Source organism: Anguilla rostrata, chromosome 4 (assembly GCF_018555375.3).
Source record: "Anguilla rostrata isolate EN2019 chromosome 4, ASM1855537v3, whole genome shotgun sequence".
Lineage (NCBI taxonomy): Eukaryota > Metazoa > Chordata > Actinopteri > Anguilliformes > Anguillidae > Anguilla > Anguilla rostrata.
Genome location: NC_057936.1, coordinates 31,099,368 through 31,112,619, shown reverse-complemented (window position 1 = coordinate 31,112,619; position 13,252 = coordinate 31,099,368). Strand labels below are relative to the sequence as shown.

At 38.9% G+C, this 13,252-nt stretch overlaps 1 protein-coding gene across 1 annotated transcript; it reads right to left on the bottom strand.

Moving 5' to 3' along the window:
• On the bottom strand, positions 1 to 12,039 carry alg14 (ALG14 UDP-N-acetylglucosaminyltransferase subunit). Its single transcript, XM_064332222.1, has 4 exons — positions 11,834 to 12,039; positions 11,106 to 11,257; positions 9,173 to 9,295; positions 1 to 496 (listed from the first exon to the last, which is right to left on the bottom strand). Exons 1-4 carry the CDS (start codon positions 11,979 to 11,981, stop codon positions 266 to 268), a joined length of 654 nt encoding a protein of 217 aa, XP_064188292.1. The 5' UTR covers positions 11,982 to 12,039; the 3' UTR covers positions 1 to 265.
• Positions 12,040 to 13,252: the final 1,213 nt, after the last annotated feature.

Genomic DNA, 13,252 nt, shown 5'->3' with positions numbered 1-13,252 from the left:
TTAGCATGACTTACTTTTTAATCCATTTTCTTCCTTCTGTGTACAATAATGTCTGGAATATGTAACATTAGTGACACATGTAACAGACTGTACAGTATTCAACTGAAGATTTAACCAAGGTTAAAATGCCTCCTTACACAGGAGTACTGTGTGCTGTAATAACATCATCATTACACAGCTAAGCAGGCAACCCCCAGGAAGCAGATATATAGGGCTTCAGCAGTGAATCGGTAAAAGCCACTGTGGTTTTTTTCCCCCTGGTAGTTCAGACTATTCTTCCAATGTAAACTGATCTGGGATATTTGTCTTTTAGGGTTGACCACTGCACAAAGAAGTAATCTGAGAGATGGTAGAGGATCTTTCCAGAGAGGGAGAGGGTCTCCACTCGGCAAATGCTCTCCACGTAGACGATGAGCACCTTCTTCACTCCCAGAGCCCCCAGGAGCAGTCCCGCCACACAGAGGGGGACACATGTCCCTGGACCGTTGCACAGCACCTGAAACAACACACAGGACCGGGAATAAAAGTGTGTTTGGACAGCATGGAGGTCACTGGGCTCACACATCGCAGAGAGGAGGAGACATGCAGGGCCTCTGCATTGAGAAATGACACACACAGTGCTCTGGCAGGCCCTGGATATTAAAAGAGAAACTCAGTGACTTGAGAAGTGTCGGTCATAAATTATGCTCTCTTTCTGTCTCCCTTTCTCTTGTACTCTATCGCCTCACAAGTGTTAGAGAAATACAGGGCACACAGGAAAACCGGCTATGGCAACAGGCCGCGGAGTCTGTTGAATTAATCACGGAAAACTTTTGCCGAAGCCCATCCTTGGCAAGCAATAATAAAAAAAATAATAAAAATTGTAGGATTGTCTTGACAACTGAGAATCACAATGAGTCTGAAGACTTCCACTGCAGATTAAATGAGTGAGCACTAACATTTTTTGGTGGTGTGTTTTGGACTCAAAAAGTTTTTTTGTGTGCAGTGACTACACAACCAACTAACCAAAAAAATAAAGAAATAAAAATAAAAAGCTGTTTGTTATGAAAAATTAAATAAAAAAAATTAATACTTTTAAAAATTTTGCTTCAGTGAGAATACCAATTATAACTGAACTATTTTATGAACTAGGAAAACCTGCCACATAAAAATACATAAAAATAATATAAATATACAACCATTTAAAAAAAGAAAGCATAATTTGAGAAAAACATGCTTAAAACAGCGAAATTATCTGTTAAGAAAAATGTACTAAGCAAGACATATTTAAACAATGAGGAATATCAAGTTAAGCAAATTAAATGCTAGAAAATTTTTTTAAAGACAAGTGTTATTGCCTGAATTTATGTTTATAATGACCATTAAGATTTTATTTTTGCAGTGTACACTGCAAAAATAAATATTTCTGTACACAGAAATATCTTCTTTTTAAAATCACTTTATCCATTTTGTTTGATTTTATTTCAGCGTCAACACTAGCAGTAACTAATCAAAGCAAGCAGGCAAATATCTATCTGCTGAATTTTGTTGATTGTTCAACAAAACTTTACACTAGCTCACAAATGTCTTTTCAGTTTGATGTTTAAAGTCAAACAGAGCCTTATACCTGCTGTGATCTCTTGATTTTGGGAAGAAAAAACTGCTTTTCCCACCTACTACTTCAAGAATAAAACAACCACATTTCTTTTCGCATAATTTACATTGAGAAAGCCAGTGAACTGATGTAGTAGGAATTTATGACGCACAGGTTATGGGTGGTAAAACGCTGCTATTCCACACCCATTTGTGAAGGTCTACATTCGGGAAGGGGGTCATATATTGACCAACAGTGAGGTGCTGACTTCATAACAAAAGGTTGTGACTCTGAGCAGATTTAGACAGGACAGCTGCTACATTTGTTCTGACAGAAACCACAAGCAGACTATTGCAAGCCGTCTTCAAGACTGTGCTAATTAGAATCAACACTTTGTGAACCAATCCAAATGAGTCACGCACAAGGGTTGATTATTGCAGGCTTGGTACAGTCTTTCATGTCCTTTACTGAATATTAGAAAATGAAGAGCTATAAAGCTATCACCTTCATGAAATGAGAACCCTTTTCTAGAACTTTACATTATCAACACTATACTTTGCTACACTGTTCCTTAGAAACAGAGGCTTAACTTAATAGAACCATTATTTTTCTTTTTTTTTGGTTTTTCTTCTAAACTGGCAAACAAACAGTTTGGATAGCTTTTGAATGAATTCTGTTAAAGTGTCCTAAATTCTGTCACTCATTGACAAGGAAACACAATGGAAAGTAAACAGATTACCCAATATCTAAACCTGTTACTGTGCTACATATTTTAGGGAAAATGCAATGTCTGAGTTGAAGGATAACTTCCAAAACTCACAGTGGAGAAGGTTACTGCACTGAAATCACAATGCTCCAGCCTCCTGTAAGAATGCTCTTTGTGAGGAAAACCGTATTTTCGTTGAGATATATTGCTAAACCTGACAAGAACATTCTTAGCATACTTTCCCTTTAGTGCCAAGGACCCTGACTATCAGTGCTGGCTGACATTCACACTCCGCTCTGAGTTTGTATAAGCCATGATAACACAGTGATTCAGCTGCAATATACTTATAAGCATTTTACTACCAGACATGCAGATGTCTATAATGAGCAGCTACATGCATACATACTAACACACAAGCACGCATGAAAGCACACACAGTCACACAAACACACAGACACACGCAGATGCATGAGTGCGCGTGCACACCCCCCCCCCCCACACACACACACAAAGTTTTCAGCACAGATTCCAACATACACAGTTAAAAGCCACACATGCTCCTCGTCGTCAGAGGGTGATAAGAATGTGCGACTGCATATTTTAGTTTCCGACTCCAAACTCAGAAATACAGCAGACTTCCTTCTGCCTTGTATCACCTCCTGAGTAAAAGGCTTCTCTTACAGGGGGAAAGGATCCAAGCTCATCTCCGGCACTGGTCACCTCTCATTAAGTGGAAAACAGACATACAACAGAGACCAGATGAGGGGAACGGAAATTATAAAGAGAGTAAAAACTGTAGCATGACGCATTATCTTTGCTCCGGGGCTGGTTAGGCAGGCCTTTAGTTTTTCCTCACCGATACGGCGGGGTTAGATGACAAATTGCATAGGTTTTGTGTTGACACGAAAGCCATGTTAGTGCCTGAATGAACCCATATCCCAGTCTTCCATGCCTGAAGCAGCCTGAGGATCAACACCTCCTTACTTTTACTATGTCAGTGAAGACACAGCATGTTCAGAAACCAATAGCATGTCACAGCAAAGCAAGTGTGTGTCAGAGTTTCGAATAGTGATCAAACACTGTCACGTCTGCACCGAGCAGACACACTAACCAAGATGTCATCAACAAGAAGGATCGGCTCTATTCAACAATACAGAGCACGGTGCATTTCATCATATTTAAGACACGACAGGTGACTCATTGTCGTCAGCTTGTGTCACTTCCTGAATTGCTCAGGAACATATTGCAGACGTGTTGAGTCACAGCGAAGGTGTTCAACTCTTAACAGTTTCAGCGCAACGCACATTTTTACACGTGGCTTGAATGGCAGTATGATAATAAGGCAACAAAAAATTTGCCAACCGTGTGTCTGATTCTGCCTTTTATTGGGATTTTGTTTCTGGGATTCACAGACAGAATGTCTCCCTCGACGAAAGGCAGCTGGTAATATTATGCAAGACGAATGGGCAGGCTTCTAGCTCACTGAACCCGACAAGGGGCCTGGATGAACAGACCTTCTTTCTGCACAGTACGCTCATTCCCAAGGTCAGCGCGATTAAACGTAAGCACAACAGCACTGAGACTATGACCTTATATTCATTACAACTCAAAGAAATAAAGATTAATCAAGCAAACGATTCATAGCCCGGGTCTTCGTGTGCCTGTCTGCCAGACCAAACTCATTATGCGCTCATCACTTTGACATACTGCCGGTTTGTACAGCTGTTTTACGTAGATGTCTGTGAATGCAACTTTTCTATTATTACTTTTTGACAACTGGAGACATTTGGATCCAGAAACCAGAGGAAATATTACCGTGGCACCGTTTAAACAGATGGTGATTAACTGACATCATTAAACCAGTCTGAGAGATTGTTACTATTACAGTATGCCATTAGCTGGTGATAAAATCTCACTGAATTTCACACATGGAGAAAGACACAGACAAGAGGTAGTCAGGACCTTGATATGTTGACATTCTTGCACACTGATCAAGCAGTCTATAAGATTCTTAAGAAATTACAGAGAGGGGAAAAGGCCACAGATGGCAAGGAAAGATCTTTCAGCAATCCATTCCAGTTTGAAACAATTCCCTCAAAAGCTTATACTTATGTACTTTTACTGAAAAACACATGTGCTCATACTGAAAAATGCATACGATAAAGCCTAAAGTCTAGAGGGCTGCAGGCTACAGAAGTTTACTTTGAGTGAAAAACTACATGTCGATGCATGTTGATGCCAAAAACTGGTAAGTCCATTATGTGACTTTAAAGCCATTATAATTTGTTCTGTTCATCACAGGAATGAAGAGTCTACGCACATACGCACAACTTTCCAGACCAGGAAAATTCAAGCCTTTCTGGCATTGCCCAGAACTAGACAAAGCCAAAAAAGAAAAAGAAAAAATAAATCCCTGGAAATAGATCGTTCTTTGACTATACTTCAGAGTCTACAGCCGGTCCTGGAATTCAATCCGTGACCTGCCAAACGGACAAGAGAAGACATTTTATTAGAAATGCCTAACTAACGATTTGCACGGAGCAAAGCTCTACCGTAGAAGTCTGCTGTCCCTCCCTGCTTCTTCCATCTTCAAGAAAAACATGAATCATATGAATTCTCACCATCTCTCATTTGGACACCACCATTATAGTAAATCTCTAAAAATATTAAATGGAAAAAAAATGGCTTTATATATTTTTTTTGGAAGATCGGCAAAAAGATACAGAAGGTAAGTATAGAAGGTAATATAATATCATGTAAATGTAAGCATGTGGTACTTTATTTAATTTTAAAAATGATAGAATTTACATAAAATTTACATTGTGGATAATACTGGCATCATATAAATTTTTCATATAAACCACACCAGATAAATAAAAATTAGCAAATTTTTTTGTCAGTTTTCTCAAAATATATTAGAACCCTGGGACTGTAGATTCATTCTTCTGGGAGAACCATAGTTTTAAAATTGTTATATAACAAGTAATAGTGCACTAAATTCCACTACAGGCCTGTAAAACAAATCCATATGATACCATATCCCTCGATTTTTTCTGCTTCAGAGATGGAAAAGCTTTTAACACTGGCTCCCACTGTGGAGGTACTGTTGGGCTGGCTGGATCACGCTGACGCAAACTAGTCTGATTCTGAAGGCCAGGGGGCAAGTTCAGGCTCACAGATGTCCTTTTATGGAAAAACACATGTCCGAGACTGTCCAGTTTTCCTCTATTCTCCGCCTGACCTTCATTTTACACTCAAAAACATCCCACATCCCCAGCACATTCGGGCAGAGGCTTGACCATTGCGCACAATTTTGCTAAAACAAATAACTTTTATAAGCTTACGTACGAGTGCTCAAACCAAAGCAATCATTGACGTAACACTCAAGGCCAAGAGCACACAACCATATTAGGAATAGCACGAGCCTTTCATTAGGCTATACATTTAACAAAACAAATTTAAAGTTTTTTAAACTAGTCTTAATAGTGTATCTAGGCTTTAAGGGTAAAATGAGACAATTTAGTCCAACTAGAAGCTGATATTATAGTAAGGGGCTGTTAAATCCCTCAAGTAAAACAGGCCTTACGATGTTTATCCAGATAAAAAAGCAATCTCCCACAGCAAAAATGAAGAATCCCAGTAAACTGTTAACCTGAAAAGAGTCTGGTTTTAATAATTGAGTATAAAATGCCCTTTCATCTTCGCCATGGGAGGAAACAAAAACAAAAGCATTCCTAAAATGAGCACAGCACATAGAGTGCAGGGAGGCAGGGATTTTTTTTTTTTTTGCACCTCAGGAAAAAAGCCATGGGCTTTGCTTCCTCGTTCTCTACTGCTCTGGATCATGAGCAAAAGCAGCCAATACGGGAAGGACAACACTGGTGAAAATGAAAGGACTGCAGGTGAAGAAAGAGTCACTCGAAGTGTGACCATGACAAAAGCACCATGCTGCTTCCCGTCTCTCTTCTTCCTCTCTCCGAGTGGGAGGACCGGTGCTGCGGAGGGGCTGCTTAGTCATGCTCCGCCCCTGACCGTCTCTCAGGCACTCGTCCCGGGAGACAAAGAAACCTGATGCTGGGTTCTTTTTTTTGCCCCTTAACTCCAAAGCCGAGCCTCACAGCTGGCTGGAGAACCAGTCCGATCCTGCCATATCCTGTGAACAAGGCCTTTCTCTGCTACCTCTGCTATTATTCCACAGAAACAGAGAAGGAGGAGGAGAGACAGAGGCTCTGTTTGTCTGTTCATTCCTGTAGGAATACTATGAACAATTTTCACTCTCTCTCATTCTCACTCTCTCCTCAGCTAAAGAGGCAAGACTAGTCATTAATGAAGGAGACAACATTTACAATGCCAAAACAATTAAAGGTTATTCTGTCTTGGACTTCAAAATAATCTCTGACTGTGATTCAAATAATAATTTATTTATTTATTCCATAGTGAGTAGTAGAATAATATATACTTGCCAATTGGGATGACAGGTATGCCATATCGCCAAGTTATGGCTTGGTGGGGTGGCATGCCCCATACCTATACAGCACAGAGAGTTTGGTACTTCTCAGGGTTTCCTGAGAAATAACATTGACCACAGACTCTCAGCCCTTAAAAACTTTAACTTCTGTACCTTCTGGCCTCATGTCAACAGACAGAATTCACAAACAACTTCACACTTTCATACAATAAAGCCCCGAACCTAAAGGATTTTGCATTTTTTCCTCCTCCTTCTGCTTTTTCCTGACGATTACATCATCACAAATGCTCAAGGCCCACAAAAAATACATCTTCCCACTGGACAGCTACATCAGCCAATAAAAACATTAGATACACACACAAAGTGGACATATACATAAGTGCACACGTTTGTACAAAAAAAAAACATATCACATATCACACAAAACCCACATTTAAGATCAACTAGCTTGCTAACAGTTCAAGCAAGAGCAAGTGTATCACAGTACAACAGACGGCACCAAATTAAGCATCAAAATCTGCGTTGCTATTCGGTCCAGTAGGCAAAGTTGCCGGTCATGTGGGAACTGGAGCAAGACAATGACAGCCAATTTCACTGGTCATAGCCATTAGTAAGTGTTTATAACTTTATTCCCTTATGCAGTGATGAGATTAAAATTATATCGCAATGTCCAATTCATATGTTTAGGAAAAGTCACAAAGGGGAAGCCATAGACTATGGTTTTCTTCATGGCAGGGACAGTATATTGATTTTCTTAAAGTGAGAACGGTCAAATTGACCGCTGTGCCATTTCTACTGTTAACTACTTTTTAACAAGGCTACTGTAGCTACCCTGCAAATGCCATGTTTCTAAATTGATGTTAGCTAGCCCTATATGTTCTCTACCGACATGCAAACAATTAGAAGGTCTGTCATGTACACAATGCCCCATTAAAAACACTTACATTTAAAAATATAACAAACACTTTCATTTATTTGTAATTCATGATAAAGGAAAAATGGCTGAATCCATGCCTATGTTTCTTGTATTTGCATTGAATAACCACATTCTCTTCAGATGGTAAGATGAAAAAAACACAGGGCCAAGTTACTTGTAATAATGTAGGAAACACTGGGCAGCACTGCTTTGGAATTTACAGCTTGTTTAATTTGGGTGACCTAAGATTCTTTCTTGTAATTTGGCGTAATTTTGATTTCAGTATTTTAATGGCAGGAATATATTTAGCAAGTTAGAATTAATGAATTATAAACAGTACTGCTTTGTATGTGTGCGTAACTTGGTGTTTTTGTATGAGTTTTTCTTCAAATTAAACAATATAAAATATAGTTTCTGCAATGCAAACATTACTTTATTGATTTACTAATTCCACAGTGAGTAGTGATTCTACAACACCTTTTAAATAATGAACAAAATACTTTTAAAAACAAGTGTGTAAGTACTGCTTAGGTCTAAGAACACGTCATAAGAATGAATAGAAGAGTTTTACCAAATTGACAAATTTTGTTTCTTGACGAAGCAACCTTGCTCAATTAAATTCTATGGTCTTCACCAAATACAATAGTGCTCAGAATACAATTTGAAGAGCAGCAAATTACAGCATCATAAATTGCTGAGAGGATAAAGTTAATTTAAACAAATGCACTTTTTGGGGCAATTTGACAGGAATGTGAAGGCCATTTCCACTAATTACTGATTACTAAATGCCTAGGTTGTGTTAATTAGAGGCAAAAGAAAGTTTTTAAAGGGTTTTCACAAAGTTGCAAAAGTCTAGGTAATAGGTCACATAATACCAACCCACAATTATGCAAGGGTAAGACCTAAAGAGACATTGAATAATTCCATGTTTGAAAGAGCACAAGCTTCCGGTTAGTATTAAGCAAAAGTTTCCAGAATATGTATCTGCTGCTAGGACATTTTCTCATTTAAATGACCACATACAGCAGTCTAGTCTATAGTTAAACCAAATGCAGCCAGTTAGAGACACTAGACATGGTCGGTTTATAGTATGGGCCATTTCTGCCACTTTGAAAGAATCAAATATGAAATCATGTTCACAGTTAAGACATCTCTCTTGATGTCTGAATGTGTGGCGGTGGCCATAATCGTGTTTACTTATTGGAATGCTGTTTCAAATTTAGTGCAGAACAGGGGGAGAAAACAGGCAGAGAGCAATAACTCAGCTGAATGAACTTTTTTTCTTCCAAAAATAGATCAAAACAACTTAAAAGCATACTAATGGATCAAATACATTGTCCATAATAATGTATTATGGAAATTCATTTTTATCCAGTCTGCAGAGGATTTATTGACTGCTTTTTGCATTAAAGCCAACAATAAAATATTTAAGAGAATTTGGGGGAAGACATAAAGAGAATGAACTAAACCTTGCAAGTGGCAACAGAAGGTGAAGGCCCCTCAACCTACCATATCGGGCCTGAGCTTGAAGACCAGTGGAACTGAGTACAGGAGAGCATTCAGTGTGGTGAGAATAGAAGAGCTCCAGGACTGACGCACTTCACGACTGCGAGGGATGTGATGAATGGTGAACTGCAGTCAAGAGGATGACAGGGTGGAGGGAGAGCAGTTTCAGATGAGCACACATAGCTTTCAATCACTTTTGGTATCAACCAACTATAAAACATGATCATAACTGAATATTAACTGTGAATAAGTACAGCCCTATTTGCATAGAGTAAATTTTACCCGAGAAGGTCCTGTAAAGTAAGATCATTTTTACTCATTATGTGGGTAATTGCAGCAAAGCTTTCGTACGGGATAAAATAATCCCTGCTTTTTCACCCCAGTCACTGTCAGAAATGTTAAGGTTGACAACAAATAACACCAAAATTCAAGTGAAAAAATTACATTCATGGAGATTAGAGATTATATATTCATACAGGATTAGAATGTTCTATGGAGCTCCGAGTTCGACTGAAACACAGAAGGTAATTCAGGTGAGAATTTTTACTTTCCTGATTCCCAATAAAAGACATGGACGATTCATATAGAATTAATATCACAGGAGTAACAGGTGATAAATATAATTACAGGACGTCCTGGATTAAAATGAGCCCTGTGTGAACAGGGCTCATGTCAATTATGTATTGCTCATTTCAGAAGTGATTTGTCAATTAGAAATATTACACCTTGAATGTTTCTATCCATTCAGCATGTGAATATGCTTTATTCTGAATGAGCCATAAAGTAGCCTACGATATTTGTATTCTAGAAAAATAAAAGAGAACTACAGAGGAGAACTGCGTGAAAAGAAGAACAGCTCCCCACCTGCTGGTGAATATTAAACTTGCAACTGAGCTCACAGTTCCTATTTATGAATGGGAAATTTCCTGGGTCAACAAGCAAAGTTGTCTATCTAAAATTTGTAGTTTTACAGTTGATATCACAACAATGTATTCATCAAAATGAAAAAAGCAAATATATCACTGGGCAATAACAGAACTTCATTGTTTTCCAAAAATGCTATGCTATGCAAAGCAGCAAGCGATTATTTTTTATTACAAAATGTAGGTTGGTGTACAAGGTTAGTGTTCATAACAACACTACATGGCCAAAAGTATGTTGACACCCAAATATCACACATGGGCATTAATATAGAGTTGATCCCACCTTTGCTGCTATAACAAACTCTACTCTTCTGAGAAGGCTTTCCACTAGATTTTGGAACATGGAATTTGCTTCCATTCAGCTACAAGAGCATTTGTGAGGTCGGACACTGATGTTGGGCGAAAAAGGTCTGGCTCACGGTCGGCATGCCAGTACAGTTGAGTTTGTTGAAGCCTAGTGAAGCATGATTCATCACTCCAGAGAACGTGTTGATAAACAGTTTTTTGTGCTGAGGTTGTTTCCAGAGGTAGTCTGGGACTCTGCAGTGAGTGTTGCAACCAAGGACAGGTGATTTTTACATGCTACAAGCTTCAGCACTCAGAGTGGACCCACTCTGTGAGCTTGTGCGGCCTTCCACTTCGCAGCTGAGGTGTTGTTGTTCCTGTATGTTTCCACTTCACAATAACAGCACTTACAGTTGACTGGAGCTGCTCTAGCAGGGCAGAAATTTGACGAACTGACTTGTTGGAAAGGTGGCATCCTATGGCAGTGCCATGCTGAAAGTTACTGACTCACTCTACTGCCAATGTTTGTGTATGGAGTTTGCATGGCTGAACACTTGATTTTATGCACCCGTTAGCACTGGGTGAGACTGAAGTAGCTGAACCCACTAATTAGAAGGGGTGTCCACATACTTTTGTCCATGTAGTGTATTTGTCATTGTCAACAAAGGAACCGTTCAGAATGAACGAAGAAAGATCAACGCACATAAATTTGCATTACCGCCATCTACCTTTGGTTGTACATCCATCCCATTTTTCGAAGTTTCCAGCGTTCGGATCTTGTCTTCACTCATTTTATCTGTGTCAGCGATGACGTAATGCCGGGGGCTATATGCAAGAGAGAGACTCTCCACCAAGCGCAGGACTTCTGTCGTGTGACCTCCTGCAATGTATAGGTGCAACAAGGTTTGCTGAAAAATATTATCAACTTTGTCGAAACCTCCTGTTAGGCTTATCAACCTTTACAACTAACGACTCGGGTTGTTAAAGAATTAGTTACGCCTTCTAATTCTGGTTCACCAATAATCAATGTCCTCAGAAAAAACCACTTAAATGTAGTCCTTTTTTTTATTTCAACAGACAATGTAGCTACTACTGTGTAGCTAACAATCTTCTGAATCTTTCCGTTTTTTGAAGTGCTATCATGCGTATCTGTCCGTATAACCCTTTCTGTGCACTGCCTGATCAGGTAACCTTCGTAAAATCGAATGCACTTGTTGTGGTTATGTCTTAAGATTTCTGAAACGGTATATTTAGCAATTCTGTTAGCTAGCTAGCAATTTATTTCACAGATATATATTTCAATTTCATAATCGTTAACACGATGTTTTCACTCTGTGCTTTATTTGTAGTGCAATTAGCTACCTTAGATAACTAATGCTAGCTAACTCTAGTTAGTGCTTAGAATCTAACGTTACATAGCTAGCAAGGCTAAGAGGAAGTCACTTGGCTACCTTACCCGATCCTGCGACGACGAGCAAACTGATAGAGCCATTCTTTCCTGGTTTGCATTCAGATCCATTCCTCACAACACTCAATAACCGAATAGCAAAAATGAACACTACAAAAAAAATCCCAGCGATAACTCCCCAAAAAATTCCCATCATAACAAAACCTCAATTACACGAAAGCATGGCGATGTTTGTAACTACGGAAACTACTTGTGGTCAAACATAACGGACAACGCCCTTGTAAAAATTAAAATATAAAATCTTTTCCCCAATGATCTGGAAACACTCATTTCAACCCCAGCCTGGCCTAAATCCTAAATTTAGGCGCAATTATAATCACAAATTTCCAAGGTTGTCTCAATATTCGTACATATTTAATCTAGAAATTGTTTACAAATTCAACTGTATTGGGTTTACCTGAGTTACATTAGTCACCGCAGTATTGCTATTTCATGATAACACCTTCCAGCTGAAAATAATAATAATAATCATAATAATAATAACAATAATAATAAATGTTATTATTTTTTCTACATGTGCAACCATAAAATCTTGAATTTAAGATCACATTGGGGTGGTTGCCAGGTAATACTTCTAAGTTCTACTACTTACAAGTAGAATTAATAAATTAATTTATAGAATGAATCAATAGACTTTTCCTGTTGTTGTGATCTCCCACGATGCTGGACTACACTACTGATTGTCCTACCTAACCTAACCATCATTTTTCTCCTCACCTGCGTTGGATACCTATTGTATGGAACTGAAAGCATGTCACCAAGAAGGTCAACTTCATCTTATCCCACACTTTCTTGTTCTCCCACAGTTTCAAGTTCTCAGTGAGACGTGGACAACATTTCTACTTCTGCAACTCTGCTGTTCTATATGCTATACCCCCCCCCCCCCCCTCTCTTTTTTCTTTTGTATTTCAAGCTGTTACTGTCACAAAAGCTACAACAAGCTATGTTAACTGAACTTTCCTGGCACACTTCCCTAAGACAGCCCTCCATGCTATCTTGGTAGATTATTTCACTTTTCACAAAAATATTAATATCCCATTTATAGTTTTGGGCCCTATAACAATCTCCACCTACACACAAGGTTGGTAGGTAACATCACTGTGGTGTTTTTAACCTATCAATGAGCTCTTGTAATCTACATTACTGAACTTCTTCAGGCTTTTTCTCTGTGGTCTTGTTTTCTCTCAACTTCAATGGCTCCTCTTCCAATTTCTCTTAGAACTCTGCACCAACTGTCATGTTCACAATGTTGTTTACCCTGACACTCTCTGACCTGTCTCTTCTGGTTCAGCACCAACATCCCCCATTAACCCATGGATGGCTGTGATATTGTGCACTAACAGTGCCGAGCTGTAATCAGCAAAAAGAAGTTGCCAGGAATCCAAAAATATTAGTAACCCGACTACC